This window comes from Diorhabda sublineata, chromosome 2 (assembly GCF_026230105.1).
Source record: "Diorhabda sublineata isolate icDioSubl1.1 chromosome 2, icDioSubl1.1, whole genome shotgun sequence".
NCBI lineage: Eukaryota > Metazoa > Arthropoda > Insecta > Coleoptera > Chrysomelidae > Diorhabda > Diorhabda sublineata.
In genome coordinates this window covers 14,881,165-14,908,716 of record NC_079475.1, presented here as the reverse complement: position 1 = coordinate 14,908,716, position 27,552 = coordinate 14,881,165, and the positions used below count along the sequence as shown (strand labels likewise).

General features: G+C 31.2%; 3 protein-coding genes across 5 annotated transcripts in view; 2 read left to right on the top strand and 1 right to left on the bottom strand.

Moving 5' to 3' along the window:
* Window positions 1-3,516: 3,516 nt before the first annotated feature.
* On the bottom strand, window positions 3,517-11,236 carry LOC130453080 (cyclin-A2). The gene is made up of 5 exons (XM_056792671.1): window positions 10,900-11,236; window positions 6,924-7,457; window positions 6,634-6,857; window positions 5,839-6,043; window positions 3,517-4,220 (listed from the first exon to the last, which is right to left on the bottom strand). Exons 1-5 carry the CDS (start codon window positions 11,044-11,046, stop codon window positions 3,915-3,917), a joined length of 1,416 nt encoding a protein of 471 aa, XP_056648649.1. The 5' UTR covers window positions 11,047-11,236; the 3' UTR covers window positions 3,517-3,914.
* A 661-nt stretch (window positions 11,237-11,897) lies between these two features.
* LOC130452891 (exosome complex component RRP43-like) lies at window positions 11,898-15,981 on the top strand. Its single transcript, XM_056792392.1, has 5 exons — window positions 11,898-12,203; window positions 12,258-12,432; window positions 12,518-12,812; window positions 14,551-14,671; window positions 15,738-15,981. Exons 1-5 carry the CDS (start codon window positions 12,187-12,189, stop codon window positions 15,949-15,951), a joined length of 822 nt encoding a protein of 273 aa, XP_056648370.1. The 5' UTR covers window positions 11,898-12,186; the 3' UTR covers window positions 15,952-15,981.
* A 1,539-nt stretch (window positions 15,982-17,520) lies between these two features.
* The window catches only part of LOC130453458 (N-acetylgalactosaminyltransferase 6-like), a 30,993-nt gene continuing 20,961 nt past the window's right edge, over window positions 17,521-27,552 (top strand). For 2 of the 3 annotated variants that reach the window (XR_008911052.1, XM_056793221.1), the window contains exons 1-2: window positions 17,531-18,012; window positions 19,840-19,912. Coding sequence is in view for 2 of the 3 variants with exons in the window: in XM_056793221.1 (XP_056649199.1) it covers window positions 17,848-18,012; window positions 19,840-19,912 (238 nt within the window). In the remaining variant the exon portion in view is untranslated. Of the gene's footprint in view, window positions 18,013-19,839; window positions 19,913-27,552 lie in introns of all 3 variants that reach the window. The other variant, XM_056793222.1, reaches the window with a different exon arrangement.

The window sequence follows — 27,552 nt, the reverse complement described above, 5'->3', positions numbered from 1 at the left end:
GAAAAGAAATGTGATATGCTTCATGCGAAAGTTGGAGCAAGACTTCTGAAAAAAATCATAGAATGTAAAAGATTTTTCAAGTATATTGATTGTCAAAAAATTTTTATTGGATTATATAACAGTCTAATTAAAGTGATCTCAAACTTTTGGTCTGCAGTGTAAATATTTTCAAGAATATGACACATTGGATGTAACAAATCTTTTCTTGGAACATATTGAAAGGGCAATAAAAAATTCGAGAAGATTAGTTAACTGCTACTATCAGTCCAAGATAATTAATCATTTATCTTTTCAACGCATAGTGTATTAATTAGTCAGCTGGCAGTTAATTTCTTTATTCATGATTAGTATGTTGTAATAAGTGAATTTTTTCACTTGTTTTTATAATATATTTGCCTCATTGTGTTTGTAATGAATTTTTTATTTTATTCAAACATTTCTTTAACCTTAAAATGAACGTTTTCAAGTAAACAATTAGTTCACGAACACGAAAAGGGATATAAGTCAAAAATTAATTGAAATGAGGTATTTATTTCAAATGGGCGGGGTACGGTTGTAACATCTCTAATATTATTGAAACTATATAAAGGGAGAGAGGAGCCACCATCAGTCCCGACACGATACCCAGTGTTGTACCACGTTCTGCGCAATGAATAGATTTTGTCAACCAAAAGTTCTTTTATGAAATTTCGAACGTTTATAGTTAGATTCAAAATATAAATAAAATTATTTACAATAAATGTGAAATGCCAGTAAAAACAATGATTTTTTTAATGAAAACCTAAACATAACAAAAATTCCAACAAAATAGAGAGGTGTAGAAATAATCAACACAAGAGGTAAGTTAAGGCTACTTTAGGCTAAATTACTGCAACTGGTCAACTGAAAATCCTTACTAAATTAGAGAACACACACAAAGTCCTCGGACAAAGTATATGAAAATAGGGAGAAAGCAAGCAGACTGAAAATTAACAACACAATTATGAAACAGTATCGACCTTTAACCATCTAGGAATAACGTTGTGACAAACAACCAGACATGATAAAGGAAAGGATACAAAAAGGTTATTAAGCCTATGGAAGAAACACAAACCTATTAAAAAACAAAAACATAACCAAACAAAACCACGTTTGAGATGGAAACAACAGTAATCAACAAAAGGGAAGAACTCGAAAGAAATGAGAGAAAGATAATAAGAACTATAACAGGTCCATGCAAAGATAAACGAATAAATAGATAAAGAGCTGGGGGAGGAAAATATAATGAGATACATAAAAGGCCAAAGACTCAACTGGGGTGGACATATAATAAGAAGAAAACCAACTTAAATGATCGAAAGAATAACGCAATGAACCCCATTGGCCAAGGAGAAGAGGCGGGCCGAGAAAAAGAAACGAAATAAAGGACATGAGAGAACTGGCAGGCAAAATTCCGGAACCGAAAGAAATGGAAAATAATAACAAAAGCAGCAAAGACAAACGATAAACTATAAAGAAAACGTAAATAGAAAACGAGGAGTAATCCACCTCAAAAAAGGATTTTAAAGCGCTAAAAGCGATAACCATAATCCCAATGATTGAAAGGCTTGATGATGATGATGAAATAAGAGAGCACACACAAAGTCCACGAACGTTTTATAATGGACAGGGTTGTTGTAAACTTTATCATTGGTTCCTTTTCCTTTCAGGGAAATAATTATTTCAGTACTTCTTTAAAATTATGTAGTTCCATCTTTTGCACATGTATATCCTGATCAAGGTAATATGCCCTATGTTACCAGGAGCGACCTTCGGAAATATCACATCATATTTCCAAATCGATGGATAGGGAAGGAAATAAGTATATGTACCAAACTAAATCCTTGATTTAGATGACTTAGAAGAATAAAAACACTTGTCCCCTTTAGTTCAATCACATCTGATATGTTGAATAATGTTAAAGATTTGAGATTAAAATGTTATCATTCTAATAAACAAAAAAATGGTTTCAACGAACATAATGAATAGATCTTTCAAAAGGTATATCATTCACAAACGCCTCTTATTTTCAAAATTAGTATTGTTTCTGATAGTTGGAAAGGGTTGGAGGTAGGAATTTTTTTGCATATTTTCAAAGCTTAGAGATACAGTAGATTTTCTTATGTAGCGTTTAAGCCAGTCAAATGGAACGAGTTACTCTACTGGAATTGTTTTTCAAACTTTAAATGCGTTTTTATCGAATACTGTTTTTGAATTGGTTGACATGATATTTCAATTTCTACCCCACCGATTTCTTTGAATTTTGTAGAAATCTTTTTTATATATCTCTCTATCGCGTCTGCCTTCGCTTTTAAAAAAATTTGGGGTACCTATTTTTAAAGAATTCGAAAAGGTCGAAAAAAGGTAAAAAATAGAAATTGATATTTCATGTCGACGCCAGTTTGTGAGTTTTTTGGCTAAGTTCAATACGATAGTGACATCTTTACAGATTAAGAATTTTTCAAATTTTTTTGTTCCGAATCACTACAAGGGCTGGAATCATGTCAACCAAGGTGTACCGTTTTCTTACCGGCATGTAAATTATTGAAATTCTGATTTAATAAATATCATATAAAAAAAATGGAGTAAATATGTTTTTCATTTTTTTAAGTTAGTTTAAAAACTGCCTGAAATTTAGGCTTCTAGACCATAATACCCCCTTAATACTTTTTCAAATTATTTGAACAGTAACCAAAATATTCTTTTAATTTAAATCTGTTACAATATATATGAACCATAATCAGAAATGTAAAAAAATATGAATCTTGGATCTACTAGGAGCAGTTATAAATTAAAATGAAGGTGTGTGGACAAAACATCCGTACATTTTCAGAGACCTTAGTGAGTAAAGTGGGGTGAACTGAAAATTTATTGTTTCTCGTAATTTAGAAGTTTACAAATGTTCCAAGTATTAACATTACGTCTCTGTTAGAAATCTAGTTCCAAAAATGGAGAATCTAAAAGAAAACGAACGACGTTAAATAATTGCCAAGTTTTATTAACAAAATTAAGATCTAAAGAAATCATTTACGGTTCATCAATTCGTAAGAATGGGAATAGCCAGATAGGTACCTCAAGTGAAGGAAAGTCAGGAACAGGCAGAAAAGCAAAAAAATGCCAAAAAAGGAATGAAAAAGTTTTGGTAAAAGCGACTCGCGGAAAACTGGGAGCCAGTTAACGAAAATTCAATATAAAATTCGAAATTCATAAGAAATATATAAGCAAAATTCTAAAGGAACAGAATGTAGTTCAAAAATCAAGAAAATCGGTACCCATATATTCTGAGAAGCAATAAATGAAAATAAAATGAATATTTGGAAGTCAGAAAGGCGATGAAGTGAATTTCAAAAGACACAAAAACTTTCAACTCTCAGTTACATAAAATGTGGGTAATTACAGTGTAGTTTCGTAGGATAAAGAGCAAATAATTAAATTAAAATAGTTTGTAAGGATTTTTTGTACCCACGCCTTTATAACAATTTAAGAAAACAATGAAAATGCAAAATAAAATTTTTATTTCTATATTGTCAGATGTTTAAAATAAATATTGTTAATGAAGCCTTTTGAACAACAGCGACGGTAAAAAGTCTGCATATGGGATGTCCCAAATAAACAACTTTTTCTAGCCTTTTTATTATCGTTTCAATTTTTATCAAATCTTTTGATAACAAGTTACAATTTGTTTACTGCCAACTTCATAAAGGATTTATTGCAAAATTTGGGACATCCTGTACTACCACATATAACAATAATCGAACACTAACAATTTAAAAAATAAAACTAAAAATGCCGGATTACAATACTTTTTTTTAAATATTTTGGCACAAAAACGATAAAGAAAGTAAAATACTTCATTAAACGGACTTACCACAAAAAGTTTCTAAATTAAATTTAAATTATTTTTTGAACACTATTGGAGATTCTTGTGGTTTCAACGTAGCCACGTGCATGCATTTCTTAGATTTGTATTTGTCTTGTATAGCGTGTTGAGGTAAGGTAGGGGCCGATGTGAACATTTGATTTAAAAATTCGATACCTGCTTCAAGTTGAGAAAGTTCGTAACCCGTCGTTTCGACGAGACTGTCTGTCCATGGTTCTTCTTCTAATGTGTGCCTCGCCAAAGCTATTGCCGATGCGGCTATTATCGACGGAAGAAATTCTAGATATACATCACCATTTAGAAGAGATAGTTCACTTAAATACTAAAAAAAATTACATTACAGTATGTTTTAAAAGTAATACAACATCTTTAAAAGTTTAAATTAGAATACCAGAGTCCTCGGTAATATTATACTGTTTACTACCACTTCATCAACACAGACACTGAAATTGAAAAGTGTCATTTTTTTTTAAAACTCCACGACAAACCAAGAGTCTTTGATATAAGAATACAGACAACTTTAAACTACGTTTCATTTTTCTCACTATATTCTGATACTTGTTGGTAGATTTACTCACATAGTCTACACACTAGACAGGCCATTTTTCTAATTGAGTAGAGGGGGATATATTACAAAGATAATCAACATTCGTTAGATAACATTTTAATGTTCAGGTCAAAAATAGCAATAAAAAAATAATCCAATTATTAATTTATAGAAAATACAAACAAATCCCTATAAAAGTTGTGGTCCATTCATTGATGAGATGAGTTTGTAGGAGTAATAATGAAATCTTATAGTGAAAATTGAGGTTATTTCTGATGAGAACTTTGTAACATCAATACTTGACTACTGGAGACGGACGTCAGGTTCAGCATCTAGAGAGCTTCGATACTTAGTTTTGATGCCGGCATAGAGCGAAAATTCGTATTCGCGAATGTATGTTGTGGCAAATGGAAGTTCAATACTTTTTTATTTTTCAACAATGGTATGGGCTTTGCCACCCAACGCCGGATTTAAGCTTGGCACTGAAAAAAAATCCACCCCAATGCTGGAATTTTACTTTAGTTTTCACTAAAAGTTCCAAAATTATAATTCACAAATAATGGATGAATTGAATTTCTTGAATTATCAATTAAACAGAAAATTTTGAATCTATAGAATTAATGAATTATATTGAGCAATGTTGATAAGACTAAAAAAGTTTTTTTCACTTTCCAAACTTTGTCGCCCTGGGCACTTGCCCCGAATGCCCCTAGTGTAAATCCACCACTCCGATAACTTACCGAACAAGAAGCTTGTAGTGAATTGTTTTTGCATGAGTTTTCACGCAGTATTAAGAAGCAACTAGTTCAGTGCTGATCCTTTTGAAAAAATCAATGTCTTTAATATGGAAGTTGAACAGAGAGGCCACATTCTCTAGCACTAATCTACCTGCGGGACAACCCTTGGAAACCGCAGCCTTTCTTCAAAGGTGACGGCAGACCACACGTTGGGAAGCCTTGCTATAAAGGAATGAAATCGACTGTTCTCAAAATAATCAAGCCCCAAAATATAAGGGTAGCGAAAACAAAATTAGACTTCATGCTGATAGCTAGATGTTATAACGAACATGAGAGGTTATGCTATTTGCTATATGCTTATAAACATACTTGTGTTCTTACAACTATTGACACAAGATAGTAATGATCTGAGTAAGTGCTTAGCTACCGTTAGTTAGTTACTAGGATGTTTTTCGTCGTGTTATAGAATAACGGTGATCTCAGGTCTATGAAGCAGACATATTTTAGGATAGGATAGGGAAGTCAGTATTGCAGCAAGAAAGGGGGACATAATAGATCCTTTGGGTCGCTGTACATATGGTACCCAAATATCTACATACATTCATACATAATCCCAATACAAAATTTCATATTTTGTAATTTCTCTAAATACTTACCATGGCAAGATACATTGTTTTTTCATTAAGTTTATTGCTGACACACATTGCTGTAATAAAAGTCAATGGAGTGGGAACTGAAAGATCAAATCCCAAAACTTTTAAAATCAAATGTTCCATTCTAATAACCTGCCTCTTATTATACGTGTCATCAGTAATATATACAAATTCGCTGATATCTGGTGGATATATTTCTTCGTATTTCCTAAAAGTCATAAATACTTTCACTGATTTTGAGCAATATACCAAATAATTACAAAAACAAATTACATATTGGAACCAGGTAATTCATATAGTACTGGGTACTGAGATAGAAATATAAATTCAGTCTCAAACAAATTATTGAATCTACCTCTGGAAGTTGCTAAAAAGGTTTGAGAGGAATCAATGATAAATTAACAAACGAACTTGTTTTGAAAATAACAAAAGTAGCTGCTCTTAAATGGATGTCACTTTTTTCTAACTAATAAAAATGTCATGAAATTTCAACCATAATCTTTTGACAGTTGGTACTTCATATACGTCATATGGATTTGATAATGGCAGCGCCATCTGTGTATTAGTCACACGACATATTGAGTGATGTTATATGTACCCCAATTTTATTATGCCCATTATCAAAGTTTAATTGAAGCAAAAAAATATACCATTCGTCATAAATAATGCTCTCAATTAGGAAGATATTGTTTACTCCTGGTCTACCCTACTCAAATTCACGACACCAAATTTTCACTATGTCATATGAAGCTTTATAAAAAAATGAGGAAGCAAAAATTTGTGTCTTCAAATACTTACGAGGCAAGAAACATTGCGGCAGTTCCGACTAATTGCAATTTTGCTCTGACTACAGACATATAGCTGAGAAATCTGTCAATGTAATTAACTGCAAGGTAAAGAGTTTCCGTATGTAATTTGTATTCCTCTGCTACTTCCACTAGCCAATCAACTAGGATTGTTCTCATATTGGAAGTAACATCAGGTTGCTTTTTCATATAACCTGGTTTGGGTCTATGGCGTAACTGAAAAATAATATTGAAAATTGAGAAAATTTCTATTTAAAAAAAAATAAAATCGAGTAATTTTACCTCGTGTTCTCTAAGATAAAGATAAATATCAGATCTATACTCCTCCATTTCAAAGAATATATCTTTGAGACGTTTCCCTCCAGTTATATATGTCTCTTCTTTTATTAGCCTATGGTCTACTAAATGATCAATGACGATAATGCGTGGAGGTGATTCTACCTTAACTGGAGGACGAAAAATGCCTTTAGCTTCATCTTCCAATATTTTTTTCCTTTCTAATTCAGCAACTTCACTTTTTGTATAGAATCTGTCTTCTTCTGTGCCTTTATATACTTGAACTAAATCATTATTCTTTGCTTTGCTTCTTAATTTTTCCTCTATTCTGGCCATGCGCTCTCCATAAGATTCATCCTCATAAACTTTGAAAGCTTTAAACTGGTTACAAGGCACAATTGGATTGACAATATTTTTTCGATTCTCTTTAAGGCATTGATCATTTTCAGATACTTTTTTCTCTTTAAAAAGGTTTTCTTTGTTTTTGTTACTCTCTAATACACCTTTGATTATATTGTTGGAAGTGGATACTCCCAAAACCTACAAAAAATCCTTTTTTTAATATGCAGAACTAAAAAGTATTAATTGGAGGATAAATTAAACTCTGATTGTACCCTCACTTTAAACATGGACTATCAAACAGATTAAACCTTCATCCATGCAAAACAAAGAAAATAAGAGGAAAAAAAAAGGTTAAAAGGTACAAAACATGATAAACTGTAATGTAGAAAATGTAAGTATCTATATGACAGTTGTAGTTAGTAAAATAAGATACTTCATACAATAATCAATCCTGTCTTTGTGAAAGGTTTCTGTGAAATATACTTGATGAATCCTTCTTCGTTTCTGTCTGGTCCAGGAGAACTTCTATGTTACAGATGTACTCAAGAAGGGCAGACAGATTTATCATTAAAAGACATATCTGATCCTTTTACTAAGTCAGCTTATTATATAATTAAAACCCACCCTTTTTAGCTTGGTTTTAAGAAACAATGAGAAGAAAACTAAATATTATACAGGCTTAAACAACTACATAGTTTTTGAAATTATTATAATCGAAGAACAGTTATTGCTAATAATAATTGTTATTACTGCTGCACCAATAATTAAAAGGGTAATCATAGTAGTGCCATCAATGTGTAGTTCACCGAAATAGTTTAGTTTGTAAACTGTACCGTCCTATGACAATAAGTTTGTCTAATTGCGATTTGTCATTTTTGTGAATAAAGTAGTCTTGTATAAACTTCATCCAGGGCTGGATTAAGATTTATAAAACCCGGGGCCCCCTTAAGGGGACATTTAATAATATAGACTTTTTGCTGCAAGACCGTTGGACAATGATGTATAGCAAAATTGTATTAAATACATAATAAATCTATATAATACAAAAATTCTATTATAACATTATTATAAATTATCATAAAACTTAGTTATTTAAACAATAAGACATCACTAAAGACAGTAAAGTCTTTGTTATTTTAAATTTATCCTTTTTTGTTCCTTAAACTAAGAATAGAGCTACTAAACAGAAATATGAGTCTAGTAAAGATCAAAGACATAAAAGAAGTCATTAATTTGTTGCAATATAACATGCATCAATTGATTATCAATTTCCTTTTTGTCTAGCAATGCGGATATACCAAGTATACCTCATATCCTGCATATGGGTGAGGATTGAGAAACTTCAAGTGAAAATGAAATGGTATTTGACCTGAAACCTAGTGATCCCAACATTCTTTGTGACTTGCAACAGAAACAACATAATATTTCCACCTCTGAATATCAAACTCAGAAAGAAATTTGTTAAAGCTTTGTCAAGTCAAGGAAATTTAAGTAGGTATTTAAATTTGGCGTTTCCTAATCTATAATTTGAAAAAGTAAAAGCTGGCATGTTTGATGGTCCATAGATTCGCCAGCTTTGTAAAAAATAATGAAGAGAACTTCAAAATAATCCTTGGTTGGCATTGAGACACAAACAGAAAAGCTTGGAACTAAACAAGCAGAATTATACAGAAAATGTTCATTGGCTCTTGAAGTAACCACAAACAAAAATTTCACTTAATATGTATGTTTACCACTTTGTCAATAATCTTTTCTAATTGTATTAATATAATTAAACTTTTAGTTACTTCTCATTTTAGTGATAAACACTTTGTGCACATTTTGGAAGTACCCTGAATAAAAAAAAAATTACAGAAAATTACAAAAATACAGACATAAATTACAGTTATTTTTGGAATCATGAGCCAAAAGTAACATCGAAACAAGCTACAGTTGTAAGATAACAAAATTTGCTGTTCCTCAGTGTACATAATAGCTAAAAAGAAACATGCTTGACTACATTAAAAGTCATATTCAATTACTATTCTTTTTGTCTAATTTTAGTCATCATGTGAAACTAGCTTCATAGATTCTAGGATATAATTATAATGAACGTGAGTTGCATAAACCACTAAATGAATTTTTTGAAACTGACGGTGAGAATTTCTTTTAGTTGCATTTATCTCAATATGTTAAGGTCAGTTACTGACCATTTGGGATCTTAAGAATGGAGGAGTTCTAAAAATGTTGAAGGAAAAACTTATAGTTTGATTTTAGATTAGATCCAGATATTTATTATAAGACGGTCTTCCAGAGACATAAATGAGGTTCGCACATAATAGTTGGTCAAACATAATAGATTATTGGTTGACATAACCTAACTAAATCATCAATTGCAAATTTAGTTTCTCGCCCCATCTAAGCATCATTAATACTCAAATATTTTCTCTACATTCCAAATTACAATAGCATGGCAAGGTAAATCTTGAAATCAAGCTAAGCTTCTACATACCAATGGATATGTCTTAGACTCAATAGAATAGAAACAATAATTGTAGAAAATCACAGATTCATTAATTTCATTCAATTGGCTAAACCAATATTGGATACTCTAACACCAAAAAATACTGTATATGAGTAAAATTTGAATAGGTTGTAGAATAGCATCTTCACCTGGGTTTTTCAAATCTATTAACAATACATATTGCACATGGCTTTCATAAAGATAGTATTCAAATAAATGATCAAAACGATGGCAAATTGAAAAACTGTTACAGTATTGTTTGGAGTCCTCAATCCAAAACACCTTTCGCAATAACAGATATTTTAAAGTCAGCCAATATTAAAATTCAAAGAATTAGGTGTGTCATCAACTACACCTGGATACTATTATATCAATTACATCAGAAGTACTTTGGCTTTTATTGGAATGAAACAATTACTTGAAGCTATCATATGAAAGCAAATTGCAGCTAAACTTGAGAAAGTTGAAAAAGAGCTGATAAATATATAAAAGAACAAAAATTTCAATCAGAAAACAAACTAATTTATATATAAAAGAATAATTAATGTAGTATGGAAATATAGGATTGGACTGTATCAACCAATAAAAGACCAGAATACTGCACCACACACCACTATAGAGAACAAACATTAAAATCCATCTAAAACATCTCCAGCCTTATATTCATCAGCCAGAAGACAAATCTGCAAAGTGAATTCCACATACATGGATTCACATGTCAAGGGTATATTGTAATAATATATTTCTTTATCTCTTCATCAAATTAGATTGTTAATTATCATTTTAATTCAAAAAAATATGTGTGGCTAATTACCATCAATAATAAACTGTACATACTTAAGCGTTTTGAAAAAATTTGTTTGATGTTATAGCATTTGAAAATAATTAAATATCTCATAGTTTGCACCTGGCTAAGTGTAACGATTTTTGAAACAGGAGCACCCTCATTTTAAGACTTGGGAGTAATTGTTATATTTATATTGTTTACTTCCGGAAGTATAATGTCAATCTAAAAATTATACACTCAATACAAAACGTGTGAAAGAAAGATATATGGAAGTATTGAAAAACGGCTACATGATATAATTTTTTTAAAACCATAATGTTAGAAGCACGTTAAATAGTTTCTAAACTTACTTGTTTTTCTTTCATTTGAACCGGCTGAAGTTTGGTATTCACATTCCGTTGACCCAATCCCAAAGGTCTTTTTGAAGGAACGGCCATGGCGTTTTGCTTTATATCAGGAACAAAATTTTCTTTATCCACATGATCCAGAGTTTCCATCTTAAAGGAAAATTGAAATGAAACTATAGAATTTCACAATAGCTTGTTGGAAGAATTTAAGGAATATTCCCCGGCAAATACCCAACGGTCATATCATTCAGCAAAAACGTTTATGCGGGAATAGAACTACAAACGAACAACGGACTTGATAAACAGCTGAGACGGTTGAAGTTTGTTTCCATACCTACCCAATCCCATAGCACATTACTGATCACGTGGTAACATAAGCATTAACGGCCTTGAAATTTTAAAAATGTTATTAGATTTAAGTCCGTTAACAATTATTCAGCGATATATTTTATTGTCTTCTTTTAAATAAACAAATTTTAATAAGACATCTAATTTTGTGCACATCAAAAATGGTAATGTTGAAATTGTATTTATACTCTAGAGAGGCGCGATCTTGTAGAACCACAGAAGATGATTTGCAAAGTTAAAATTACTTACCGAAATTGAGTTAAAGCACACTAAAATTACTATTAATCAGAAGCAATGAAAACTGCTATTTTTGAACGTAAGCCTTATTTTTCAAACTATATATGACAGGTTCAGTTGAAATATATTTTGAAGTTAATGAAGTATGTATATATTTGAAACAAAATGTGTTGAATTGACTCATTACCACGTAACGAGAAAAAGTGAATGTTAATTAAAAATTACCTAAAGTAGAGTTGAGAGAAATTTCTTTCATAAAATGAGAGTCATTAACTGTCTTGAAATTAATTTTTTATTACGTACTATTTGTTGAAAAGTTTTTCATTTTTAGAAAAATGTTCCTAAGTTTGCACTCCGAGCATATCGGAGTTTGAAAAAAACATGCGGCTGTTTGGCGCTTATTTCTGGAGCACATCATTGTTGCCAAAGCTATCGATCTTTAGTAATTTTTAATTAAAATACAAATTATGGAGTCTACACTCCATAATACAAATACTCGGTCTTGTTTTAATTTTAATAATAACAAAATGGAAGATTTTTTTTTATTTCAACATTCATAAACAAAAATAAATTTATTTTTAATGTGCATAAATTCTTTGAATTTGACAGTGCTGCACATCTACTTGCACATGTCTGAATTTATAGGTTATAAGGAAGTAAACAACAGTTATTTATTTGTTTTGTCCGTTAATATTGTACAAGACAATGGCAGAGCAGTATAAGTCGGTACTTTATTTATATATAGTATTTATTCACGTAATTTGAATTTTTTTTAGATCCTTACATCCAATAAAATTTTATAGAGATTATTTGTCGCACGGGATTCGACCCGATGGTAGAGAATTTAATAAATTTAGACCGATTCTTCTTAATGTAGGTACAATTGATACTGCAGACGGATCAGCAATTGCGAAAATTGGAAATACAACTGTTTTATGTGGAATAAAAGCAGTAAGTGAATATTCATATTGAAGTCAAAATAAACAGTTTCCCACACTTCCATTAATACATTTTCGAAATTATACTTTCCTTACAGGAATTATGCAAACCTAAACCAGAATCACAGGATCAAGGGTTTTTAATTCCAAATTTAGAATTATCTCCACTATGCTCACCCCAATTTAAATCTGGACCTCCTAGTGATCAAGCACAAGTTCTTTCACAATTAATATCAGACATTATTCTAAATTCCAAATGTATTGATCTTAAAGAGTTGTGTGTTTACCCAGACAAATTGGCATGGTGTCTTTTTGTTGATTTTGAATGTTTAGATTTTGATGGATCTGTAGTTGATGCATGCATACTTAGTTTGGTGGGAGCATTAAAAACAGGTAAGTTCTAAGTTATAAATGCTTCTAATTTTCTCTCTAGTGTATCAACTTTAAAAATAAACTACAAGTAAACAGCTAAATTCATAGTGACATCATAGTAACATTTTGAGGCAGAACAGAGAATAATGTTATTAGAATAAGAAGTAATGTTTCATTTTTAGTAATAAGGGCCAGAACTAGAATAAGAGCATAAAGAGATTAACTTTTAAAATTACAGAGAGGTTATTCTGTATCAAATCAACATGGTAGCATCGGATTTAGAGAGGGTCTAGCAGAGGCCCTGCAAAATTACTAATTCAATCATTTGTTTTAGAAGCAATATTTAAATTTAAATGAAATGAATGAATTAGTCTAATTTAATCCACACACTTAATTTTTTCTCTATATAATAATTTGATACTCTAAATAATAATAAAATCTAAATTACATGCATTCAAAATGTAAATGATGAATCAGAAGTGCGAGTAAAATCTCTAGTAGAAATATATTCGAATAAACTACAATTTGGATGATTTTGTGAATTACAGCAATTCATTCCTATTATCAAACTCCAACCTGAATTGATTAATAATACAAATACTAATAATACAAATACCATTGAAAATGCACAATTGGATCATTGAATCAGATATGATCGAAACTTTTCTTAATATATAGCCTACCAATTGCTAGTAATGATACCTATAGTGAATTGTGAAGCAGAGAAAGATGTTTATTAAATAAAAATTATATATAGTATGAAATAAGATTTGAATTTATTTTTACTTATAATTTATATTTAATTTGAACTAATGTATTACATTTAAAAAAGTTAGAGCTGATTTTGATCTCCTTAAGTAGGCCCTAGGTTGATTTTAGCCCCATGTCCTACTACTTCTAAATCCAACGCTGCAACAAGGGGTATAAACCCCTATCCCTTTAGATTTTAATGAAATTTGGGTATGGAGGTTCTCCTTATAGAAATTAAGAAAAATGCCAAGTTTTCCAAAATCCACAAAAAAACGTAACAGGCATATTTTGAAATAACTATAGGTTTTCTCCTTTTTAAGCTAGTGTGATGGGAGTGGTGTCATTTTATTCAATTTCAAATGCTCTGTCTTTTGATATACATACAAACTTATGTTTCTGATTTACTCAAAAAGTGCCTTTTTGAAAATTTTCAAATAAAAAGATTGAATATTTGATAAGTTATTCTATAAATTTCAAAGTGGGAGACTGATGGGTTCATAGTTGAATAATAATTTTTATAAGTTCAATAATATGTACCCAACAGGCTCATTCTCAGTTATCTCTTCTGTCTGTGTTATATTAGCTTTGTTAGAGGGTGTGATTTCAAATCAGTTTAGGGACTTGAAGCATTTTCAAAATTATCGCTAGTGGGTCGATGACTTTGGTGTAGAGGCAGAATGGCATTTTTCCTTTACTGACTATAGAAAGGATCATTTGATGCATTTGAGGGTACAGTGGTGATACTTACTGCAAAAGCAAGCCTACAATGTCCAATGTCCAATTACACACGAAATTGTTTTGAAACTAACAAAAGTAGCTTCATTTAAATGGATGTCACTTTTTTCTAACTAATCGAAATGTCATGAAATTTTGTTTTTTGAAAGTTGATACTTCATAAACGTCATATAGATTTGACACTGGCATCGCCATCTATGTTTAAGTCTCACGACTTTTCGTATTATCTATCGTCATTCAACTATTTCCGAATCATGTTATTTAATTGTTTTAGCAACTTTACCATTTATTGACTATGATCCAGCTGTTGATAATATTCAAGTCAATTTAGAAGAAAGAAGAGCAATCAATGTGCACCATATACCTGTGTCTACTACTTTTGCAATACTTGATGAGTAAGTTTAGTATTCAAAATTGATTATATTCATATTTCCTGTTCCGAAAACCATTTATACTATTTTAAATCTTTATGGAATAATTCCTTTATCAAACTGATAATAGTAGCGGCATTGATAAATACAGTGGATCCAGAACTAATTAAGAAGATGTGTGTGTATGTGTGCGTAGATTTTGTAAATAGTGAATATTTGGCGAGATATAACATCTATTTACGAGCGAACTCCACTTTATACTAGTCCTTTAAATTCACCCTATTTAAAAATTAAGGGATATTAAGGAATTTAATTCAAATTGTCTTGTATCTCTTGAAAAGCCCTACAAAATCATGTTTTAAACAACCTTTATTTTTATTGGGCCTCAAATAAGAAAATTGCTGGATGATGTCAATTTTGCAAAAAAGCTCACTAGACAGGAACTTAGGGCACGGAAGGCATTTGTTAGTATAGTGAGGGGATTTTTGGACAACAATATGAATACAAACTATCAACAGTTAGTTGATGAACTTCTAGACGCCTACGAATCTCTTGGTGCTCGAATGTCATTGAAAATTCATTTCCATCTGACATTTTGTCCCGAAAATTTGGGAGCTGTCAGTGATGAGCAGGGTGAAAGGTTCCACCAAGATATTAGAACAATGGAAATTCGGTATTAAGGTCGATGGGATTCGGCCATGATGAGTGATTACTGTTGGTTTTTATAAAGAGAAAGTGCAACCCCTCATAAAAGGAAAAAGTAGAACTAATTGATATTTAAAGTGATTTTTTTTAAATAGATGTGAGGGATGTTTATTAGATGTAAACTATAAATATTGTCAATATATATAGGATTTAAAAACCGTGAAATTTTTTTTTAATAAATATTAAATATTTTTTTCATATTTTTGTATTTTTGTCGACCAGTGTTATTATTAAACACTTCTATTATACAGCTGTATAATGGTCTAAAAACTGTAGAGCTATAGTCCCGTTAAAAAATAACTTCCCGCCAAACCTCCCTTGTATATGATTTTGTAACTTTTATTATAAATATTTAACCACCGGATGCATAATTTTCCGTTTTTAGTAAATTCATCCTGAAGGATCCAACTGTAGAAGAAGAAAACCTATGTACTGGGATTTTAACGATAGTATTTAATGATAATGAATTATGTTGCATACACAAACCCGGAGGCAGTCCACTGGCTCATAAAGAATTACAGCATTGTATCAAGGAATCCAAAGAAAGAGTACCGCTTATTAAAAATTTGATAAACACCGCACTTAAAGATCGTAAATAAAGTAATTTGTTCATGTTTCTAGATGTTGATACCTGAACTGCTCTTTCCTGCCATTTCCCGAAGTTTTTTGAGTAAGTTGTTGACAATGTCCACAGCAATTGTTGAAACTAACAATCTCTGTTGTTAAGTTTGTTCCAACATTATGTTCTGATCATATTTCGAACTTTGATGCACTACGCATGACCATAACCTATTACGAACACGTACCCAACAATTGCTGCTGGATACGTTCTTATATACAGATCTGGAAACTAAAACCCATTTCTAAAAAGCGACGTGGTTATCTTGTCCGTGTTTCAAGTGTACGAAATGGCCATGGCACGGCGCTGCTATCTAGAGGGTAAAGAGGAAAAATTTGACATAAATATACAACCTAAAATCGGCGAGTGCGTTATACAGTTGTTGCTTTTCAATTGCACAACTTGAGTACCCAATCATGAGTGCATAATGCTTCAGACTAAGTTGGATGGTGATATTTATACTGAACATACTATTTACACTACACCCCTACACCGACACTCACAATTACACTGTCTGAGGTGCGTTTCGATAACCAAGTTATCGTCTTCAGAGACTGAAGGAAACAGTTTACATTTAGTCTCTGAAGATGATAACTTGGTTATCGACAGAGCTTCCAGTGCAGATACTACTACTTAAAATATTCAGCAAAGATGGAATTTACCCGAACATTATAATCACTTGATTGATATTAAAATTTTTTACAACGTTGTCAATATTGGCTATTTTTAGTATGAGAAATTGCAATGGTTAGAATAATTCACGTCTTTTGACTGTAGAAACGTTTTATTGGGGCAGCGGAAGAAAAATAAAATCCGCAATTATTCTGTAACTTTTTTCGGTTTTCCTTTTAATAAGTATAGTTTTAAAAAACTGAAAAACATGCTGTTAAAGCAGATCAAACTAAAAAGTTGAAATTAATTTTTAAAATAAGGAATAAAATTAATGAGACAAAGCGCAACACACTTTTCACAATAATATTAGTATTTTTCATTCATTATTGTTTGAAGCTTATTTAAAAAAAATATTTTCAACTTTTGTTTGATATGTTTTAAAAGCGTTAGTATCAAATGCTATGAAAACGAGTTTTCGTGCTTTTTTTAAAACTATAATTATAATTAATACCACCCTCCTGGTAATAATAACTTCACTGCTTATATACCTACATCTCGTCGAAACTGATCTCGAGTCATAACGGTGTAGTTGGTAAGGTTGTCCAAGTGCTTAGTTTTTAACACGGACATCGAAACTTTTATCAAATAATCTACTTGCTTTTAGTCCAAAGAGATTTATAAACAAACCCACATACAAGTGAAGCTAATATAGCGTGTTAAAAACTATAGAAATTTATGAAAAAGTTCATTTTCTAGATAAGCATCATTATTGGAAATTAATATTTTCATTATAGTCTTTTGTTTTGGATGTTAGGCAACATAAAATACATGTTGGTTCATAGAACTAAACCAATGAAATTATGAGCTTTGTTAGTTGATTAGTTCCGAGCTTTCGTTAAAACGTATGTCTTTTAATTGGTTGACGACCTTGACGGGTGTAAAACATACAACATAAACCGACCAACTTTAAACTTTGTTATTGCGAAACTTTGTTTATTACTACTCTATGCAAAATTTTTACCTCTTCATAAAGGTGGAATGGTGAATGTAAATTATTTCGTTTGTTAGTTATCACGAGGTCAGTTGGTGATATTGTCAACCAAGGGACCAAGTTATTTTCCAAATAAAAATGTTAGGTTAAAAAATACAAAAGTATAAGCACAAATAAATAAATAATCTTATCAGCAATGAGGTGATAAAATCCAACGCGGCTTCAGTTGTGTAATCAAAATATCCCTATGTGGAATTGTCTGTGATCGTCAATATGAGAAGAAATTTAAAAACTTTATTAAAATATATTTTATTATCATCCGTGACTGTAGTGTTTACTGTATTAATTTATAGGATATTTAAAACTAGAACTTATCGTATAGACAGTCGTGTTTATTTTGGTATTAATAATGGTATTGAACCAGTGGCTCCTGAGGCAGTAAGTAAAATATATTTATATATTATTCTCCTTTAATATCAATGCAATTGACGTCGGTTATTAATACATTCTCTATAATTAGAAATTTAATATAATTTCCTTCAGCAGCAATAATAAGACGTTGTTTAAAGAATACTTTAAGTAGGCAAGAATTGGAAATGATTAATGAAAATATTATTTTTCATGAGCTTTGATCCCCGATACTTGTTTTCTTTGAAATTGCACCAATATATAATGAGATACTACAAATGTATATATAGTGACTCATATTTTCAACTTTTGGGGTCTAGGGGAAAGTCCAGAGTAATGTTACCAAAAATTGTCATGGACAAAACAAATTTAAACAGTTGTTTATGAGTTGTCTCATTTATTCACTTTATAAATCACATGTCTAAATTGATAGCTCACTTTGTACTTAGGTTGGCTAAAATACGCATATTTTGGCTTGCAATATAAGAGCATCTTGGCTTGCAAAATAAGCGTATCTTGGCATATTTGTGAAGTAACTTACTTTAAACCACATTGTAGTATCCTTAGGCATTCATATTCATTTTATTGGATCAAAGAGTAGATCAAATTTCTCAAGTATTCTAACATACAAGTGAGTGTTTGTGTTTTCTAATTGAAAATAATAACACGCGAGTTTATAGCTTCTATATTAAGTATTTATTAAAAACATTAATTCAGATGGTTTAAAAAGATTTTAAAGATTTGGATGAAGATGCGTCTGTATAGGATAGAGTGATGTTTCAATGTTTTGTACAGGTGTCTTCTATTGGGTACTCAAAATTCTGATACTCCCAATCGAAGATATATGTGTCTTTTATTGGTGCTAATTGAATTTCAAAGTACTGGAAAAGATAAATATGGTTTTGGTTCTTGCTCACTCGCTTCAACCACCAATTATTTTTAAGCATGACAGACACTATGTCCGAAATGTCTTCCATTAGGTATATTTGATGTTTTCCATTGGTCCAGATATGAAAAAGCTACTTATAAGTAAAAGGAAATAAAATTTAAAAGAAAACACCAAATATGATATTGTAGCAGCTATAGCAGAATGCAAAAGAGGCGTCCCAATTGCTGTTATTGGGCGTAAATTAAAATTTCCTAGGGTTACTTTGCTGAATAAAACCAGAGGAAAATATGCCATAAAGAGAAAAATGGGCATAAGATGTTACATGTCGGAAGAAACAGAGGAAATGTTGGTAACATGGACAAAAGAAATGCTGAGATTAGGATTTCCCATAACAAAAATACTATTGCAAGATAGTGTAAAAAAATTGTTGACAATTTGCACTAGTTAGAAAGAGGAATAGATTGAGTCGAGAGTAATAACCAATAGAATTGTAAATTCTTATTGTAATTAAATAAACATTTTTTCAGAATCATCAACCCAACCATATTTAACTATGTCGTGTGTACAAAACCAAGTTTCGTCCAAATACACTTTATTTCTGAGTCTTGGTATATTTCGAAAATAATCTTGTCAAAGTTCGGCGTTATGACATGGTTCCAAAATAACTATTCTGATCTAAAGTTTTTTTTTTAAATGACTCTATAAAACACACCAAAGTGTCAACATTCATAGGGATAGTTAAGGGCCTTATGCAGTTTAAAAAATCTTCAGTTTTTAGTTTCGAGACTTATTTCATTACATTAACAACTAGGTTCTTATTTTTTTTAACAAAAAAACATATTTCATTCCCTCAGTAGTAACATTTGTTTAAGAATTGAAATTATTACATAGTTTTTTAAATACATTCCTCTTTGTTAATATTTCTGTTAGATTCCTCTCAATCTGTATGACCAAATTTTTGTTTCCAGATAGTTTTGGTAGACAACGAAAAGATTGACTGGCATGATTATGAACGAATAAAAAGAGATGCTTCAAGAACAGGTAAGTTTGAAGATACTACACATAATGATCGCATTTTGTCATATTATATTGTTTTATAGACTTTTTACAATAATTATTCATTTTTTTTTCTAATTCTTGATATTAATTGTGCTTGTTAAAAAAACAGTATTTATGGGCGCAAGTCTTTAGGTCGAGGATGGCGGAGAGGAAACACAATAATCAAAGTTCAATTAATTTCTTAAAGCTTGTATATATATATATATATATATATATATATATATATATATATATATATATATATATATATATATATACTTGTACAAAAACATATATACAAAACGTAAAACTAAACTTAGCTGTTACGCCCTATGCGTGTCTAATCTCTAGGAGCTGTATAGCTCCGCTAGAGTCGACTTAGGCATTCTAGATCCACTTGGATCGAAAACGTTTCACATGGAAGGTAGAGGAACGTTGGAATGTTGGTTTTTCCTGAAACATACTATCAGGTATATCGGAGAAGATTAATTTATTTGTAGGCTATTAGGAAATTGTGGTTGGTTATCGACGGAATTTTGAGCAGCTCCCCGTTGACTTCGTGGGTAGATAGAACCACTATTATCGTCTGGTGTAGTTTCTTTTAGAGTATAAGTAAGAAATAGTATTGAGTTACTTTCATGCTGTTAGGACATTGAGAAGCTTATAAATAAAAGGTAACTTGAAATTCGCAAAAAAGGGCAGCTTGAAATTCCCTGGAACAGGAGTCAGTCAGTCAGGGGTCGAAGAAATATTGTTTTATTGAGGTAGTTGTCCGGGGAAAAGGTCGAGGAATGAAAAATGTCGTGGAATGGAAGTGTACCTGTATTCATTATTTTGAAATACGACGGGAGGGGTGCACATGGCATGGTCGCCACACAACTCCCCTTCCAGTGACAAAGTCACGAAAGTGTGCGTGTGTATATGTAAGTACGTCGGAATTAGTGTGTGTTGATAACGTTGAATGCATCGAACCCGTTATTCTGATGGTCCTGATGCCCGTGGGCTTCTTAGGTACAGTGTGGAAGGTAGAGGGACATAGTATGTTGGTTTTTCCTGAAACGTGCTACCAGGTATATCAGAGAATATCAAGTAAATTGCATGCTGTTAGGAAATTAACAATTTTATACAAGAAAGGTAACTTGGAATTTCTAAAGGAGGTTGACTTGGAATTCCCTGGAACAGGGATCCAAGAAATACTGTTTTATTGAGAAAAGAAAATGTCGTGACTGAAAGAGTGATTGTTTTATCTATTTTTAAATACTCCGAAGGGGTGCACAAGGTATATTCTCCACATGATCCCCTTTCAATGAAACAATCACGAAATTTTGGTTGTCAAAAATTTTGGTTGTTCTTCTTAGAGCCGAAGTTCTTGCTGCTGCTGCTATTGATGTGGTTGTGCTGTGCCTTGTTCTCTGCAGAGAAGTCCATCGGCTGTGGTTGGTGGTCGACTGGTTGCTGTTCCGAGTTTTAAGCTGCTCCTGATACCCGTTGACTTCGTAGGTGGATACTTCTAGCGCTTAAGTGTCATAAAACAGTTTGGAAGGTAGAGGGACGCAGTTTTGTTGGTTTATTATAGAACGGGCTACTATATATATATATATATATATATATATATATATATATATATATATATATATATATATATTTATATAAGAGGTAATTTAGAATTCCCTGGGACAGGCGTCGGCTCTGTTTTATTTTGTTTTTAATTTAATTTTAGTATTTTATCATGCCCTACGAGGGTCATACAAACGTGTTAATAATCTAATAATAGAAGTCGATGACTCTTTTTAGGAATGTGCTCATAGCTCAGTCCGTTTACATCCCTGAAATTAAATCTCAGATCCGTTTTATTTAATTTCTTGAAAAATTTCTTTGTGAGAAAATAAAAAAATACAGGAAATACTCCTCCGACAACTGTTAGCCTCATACATTTATGTAATAGATATAAAATTATAAATGAATGAGAATGTTCACATCATTTAGAACTAAAATAAAATGGAATCATTATACTTGAAATAAATGAAAACCACTTTCACTAATCTATGAAAATAACAACTAATAAAAATAATGTAATGGAATTATTTGATAGATGAACAAAGAAGATACGAATTTGCAATATTTAATGAATATTCATTACGTAAATAATTATTGAACTGCTTCAAATACTTGACATTACCTTTCACAAACTATTATTACGAAAATTTGATTCATTCAACTTATTTTTTTGACTACGGGTACTAGGGTTGTTTTGGTTTATAAATGCGTTAGGGGCGGAGAAAAGGGATCATTCCTCGTGGTTAGGACTTTTACTTTTTTCATGTTATTTAAAAAATATTGAACTTTATGTTGGTTTTTTGAAGATAGTCTCGATGAAAATGACGGTCTAGAAAACAAAAAATAAGTTTTCAACCAAATTTCGTTTTATCCATCAATACAGCTTCCGTCCTTACTGTCCTGACCTGAAAATAGACTTCGGTTTCAGCTACAATTTCCTTAATTGTTGGATAATTTGTTTTTCGAAGCATATTTTTGAAAACAACCAGTAGTCGCTGGGGTGGGAAGCTAATCCGCTTTATTACTTTATGATTTTCTTCTTCAATCGTTCATATAATGAACACACTGATAATTTGTCTTCATTTTTAGTCTCTTTTATTTGAAAATCTTTTTAAAATAAGATGTAAAAATTGACGTTTCGACCTACTTCGGTCTTTATCAAAATATAATTTGACACTAACAATTTGGGTAATAGAGTCCTTGCAGTGGGGTAATTTGGGTATTTAACATATTTAAAAATTTATATATCACTTTTCATTTATGAATTTAGGTTAAATTGTGTTATATTATATCTTGAAATATTATAAATCGCAAATATAAATTGATGATAATTTGAATAACACGTGACAGAAAACATGTTTCTATTAGTTGTTGTGAGTGGAGGTAATCGGTTGTTTAGTGTGATTTGTGTTATTGTCAGGGTTTCAAAGACTATTCTAATTGAAATGATGACCGAAATAGGATTTATCGAAGCTAGATCGGACAATCTACCTAAGGTAGATGCATTCATGGTTGCTACGTACTACTACTAATTATACTTTCTTATAGTATTATATATTTAATGTAGTCATCGATGATAGCTTTGAAGGTTTTTTGTCGTTTTAAAGCCAACGGACAAAATGACCTTTTCCGGTTTTTCTGGCAATCGAATTCGGTTGGAATAGCAGTTTTTTTGCATTGTGTTAGTTTCCACATCATATAATTTAAAAAATTGGTTTCAAGTCACAGTAAAAAATAACAATAAGTTGACAAATTTTTAATACCAATAGATAAAACTTACATTGAAATGGTCTTCACAAACATATACTGGGCTACCAGGTTTGACGCTAGCACAATCCCTTCTAATGGCCGAGCGCAAGTTGATAGGCAGTGAACACGTGCAGGGCAGCACAGCGCAAGGGAAGGCATCTCGAGAAAACTGTGTGCCTCCGAGACACAGTTTTCGTTACCAGTTCACTGCTTCATTTCGACAAAGGTGGACGTATTTTCTCCTCTTTAAATTATACTATATTTAAATGAAATTTGGAGGTACTTAACGTTCTTTAAATTAAGTTCGGATGCATTCGTTGTCCAAATATCTTGTTTCAATTTAATTTTCATATAGTCACTGTATTATATAACACTGGGTGGCTTCGCACTAGTTCAACCAATTTTTTTTTCACGATATTCTATTTTCCCTAAACACCTGTAGGCAACTGTCCGGCGCAGTACTGCCCTGCCCTGTTCTGCTTCTCAATTCGCGCGGTCCAATTAGACAAGCAGACAGACAGAGCATGTTTTATTACGTTTTTCAATTGTAAACGGAAAAATTTTGGAAAAAAGTATAATAAGTGGTAATAAATTAGTCGTCAAAAAAAAATGTGACAATTCAAAAACTTACTACAATTTTATAATTGTCTTGAACAAGTCAAAAACACAAGTAAGTATAATGATAAAATATATAACAGAATGCAATAAACGCATATAAGGTTAAGTTGCTTCAAATTTATGTCAAAGTCACGTAATATTAATTAGGAAAATATTTAAATGAAAAAAGAAATGATTAAGTAAATATTTGCTCAATTAATTAATTTTTTGATTATTTTTAATGGAACTAAAGACATGGATATTATTATAAAAACAGGATTTCAGTCCATCAGCCATGAAATAAACTTTCAACCAGAAATTATGACCAAGGGCAAAAATCTTGTTGTTGCTGGACATGTAAGAGAAGTTGAGGAACATCGACGAAACTTTGACAAACCTCAGTCCACGCTACTCCTTATGTCACTTTATTAGACGTAATTCACAATAAGATAATTTATGTCATTATGTACTGTAAATTATGTTAAAGTATTATAATTAATATGTTTTTCTATTTCAATTTCAGATTAACTCAGAACGCTGTGTGACGAATGTTCACTGTAATTGTGTATACAATAAGAGCGATAAGTGTTCTTGATCCTTTGCGATCGATGCGAATCCATCGAAGAGTTTATTATCCCCTTGACTTTCCTTACCAGCCAAAGTTTTTTTATCAGTACCAGATTCTTTATTAACAAAATTTTTATCACTAATATATATTTTTATCGCCCTAGTATCTTCAACTATTTTTGTCCGAGTTTCAGCATGACACAAATCATTTGTAACATACCGATTGCAACGTTTGAGAATTGACATCAGAGTTTGAATAAAAATCAACTTGGCACTTTTGGTCACTCTTTTAAAGACACAATTGGAGGATTATCATATTCATTTATCACTTCCATCTGTTCTAATACAGTGGACTCAAAACTTGATTTTGAAGGTGATGTTATTTTCATCCGCCGATTCAATAAACGCTTGTATCTGAAATTATTATTATTATTATTATGTTATAAATATTGATTTAGTTTTACCATATCATTTTTACCCGTTCACGACCGAAGATTCATTTATTTTTGAAGACTTTTAAATTGAAGGAAATATTGTTGAAATGTAGCTAGAACTCAACTCATCATCTGATTTTTTACCTTCAATAAAATGATCACTACAAATATAATCATATGGCTTGGGAACCCACGGTGATCCATCAACGCTAAAAATTATATTTGTTTTATTAATTTTATCACAGTATTAATTAAACTGTTTGCAAAATAAAAATTGTTTCACTGTAATTCATTTTTCTTTTAATCATTACATTTTAATAATATTAAAATTTGTTCATTTATAAATTTTATTTTTACTTTTTTATTAACGAATTCCAAAGAAATTATTCACGTATACTAAACTTAACAATTTTACAAAGATTTACAATACTCCGAATTATTATTTTTGATGTTATGGTACTTGACCCTTTTAACTGCAGCTATCTACCGATTCCGTTGATTGATTTTCCATGTAGCGGTTGCAAGTGCAAATTTATAAAATTTGCACTTACTTTTTCTGCTAGTATTTTTACAATTCACTACACAACAACTCTGGTGACCCATTTTTATTTAATTTATTATAATTAAAACAAACAAAAAATTTTAACGTGTATTTGCTTATAATTTCGGTTATAATAGCCTTTTGTAATGCTTAAAGTGACCACTGCGAACGCTTCAATCGAATTAATTTCACCTACCATGCCTTCCCTCAGACCGAATAGCTTGAAACCATTGTTTTCGTCGCTTTTCCTCTGGAGGGACTTGCTCGAAAACTTTATTTGCTGTTTTTATACTAGTGTTTGTACATTCTGGTACAATGCACCAACGATACGTCATCTTGTATTCTACAAAATTAAATACTCACAGCCGTGCGAGAGTTTTTTAAAAAGAATCCCAAAAACTCTGTTTAAACTGTATTTACTTCTAACCTCACTTAAGTCTGTTTACTTACTTTCTACGTCACACTCAGTCATGTGACAACAAATGCATTTTGGCGCATCATTTAGGTATTTAAATTTATTTTTTTTTATGAACTAATATACCGTTTAAAAAAAATTGAAAAATAGTGTGTTATTAAGATCGATATATTAAACGTAGTTAAGGTATAAAAGAAGTATGCCAGAACTCTACTATATTAATCAATACATGATTGATGACCCTTTAATCTATTTTCCAAATACTGAGATATCTGCCCTATGTAGACAGCGTTACAATTAGTACAAGATACTTTATACATAATATTCTTCTTTTTTGTTTGGATAACATATTATGTCATTTATGACATAGAGAAAAGTGCCCAAAACCGGACCCCTGTTTTGTTTTTGAATTAAAAAAAATGGATAATAGTAAATTATGTTTTAAAATCATCTAATATTTACTTTGTAATGTTATGCATTATTTAACTTTTAATTTTAAAAAATCTAATTCAAAATTAGGACCAAAATATTATTTTATTAAACCTTAGACTTTCTCAATTTATGATATGGTTGCCGAAACCGGACCCCTTGTCAAAATAACAATAAAAAAATTTAAAAATGGTATTAAATCAAAGAATACTCATTCTAGTTTCAAATATAATTATAATTTAACAATTACTATACAATATGATACAATAAGAAGAAGATTTCAATCTCAGAAAATGATACAGAATGTATATTAAACATAAACATAATTTAATTCCTTAGCGACAATAATCGCAGATGTACACTTCTTTTTCAGCACCAGCAACAAGAGGGGGTCCGGTTTAAGCGACTAAAGCCATCAGTTTGTTAACCCGTTTAATTTTGAACCAAATATCTAAATGATACGATAAACAATAAACTTAAAACTTGCCATTTAAGAATATTTAGATATAAAGGCTTACCTGAAAATATCTGGGAAAAATAATGAAAAGTGTAGCACTGCTCAAAAACTTTTTTTACTATCGAAACATGTAATGGTGAACTGATGGTGAACATAATATGAAGTGGGTTATGTCTGCGCTCCACTACAAAGTGGTAGATGCCTAAACTATTGATTACAGTTGAATAGGACAAAGTTCAGGAGAATCCAGTATCAGAAGACCAGTTGTCCACTTTAGGGGAAGGGGCCCGGTTTAGGGTACTTTCCTCTATTAATCCGAGATCTAATCGGTATCATATGTACTTCTGTATGGATAAAAATAATTTGATTATATACACAATCTTTTCAAAATGTCTTAACGCGCGTCCTGAGAATTTTGAATGTTCTCATGTGGGATGGCGGGGCGTGGGGTGGGCTGAGTGTATACGCAGACAATTGATTTAAATGGAAAAACTTATGCACACATATTCGACGCATGGCTTATTGCTAGTGGATCCGAATGCTCTTTTGATAAAAAGTCTCACCACAAGATAGACGAAGTCTACTTCATACATACTGCTGTTTGGATTCCGCTGCTTTCGTCCATAGTCATTTATCGATACAAAGCGTTCTAAATCAGTTTATTATTTTTATTCCTTTGAGAGGAAATCTATTTGGAAAGGACCCTTTTCATTTTCAAATACTCGTATGATATTTTCGTGATATCTACTATCTATCCCATGCGGTTTTCCCTCACGTTTTTCACTCCACATACCAGTCAATAATTGTGGATTTTTCTGTGAAAGAGTCGCCATTTAAAAAACACTCCATGGGAAAGAGTTCAAAATTGACGGATGTTGTTTGAAAGATGGTACTTGA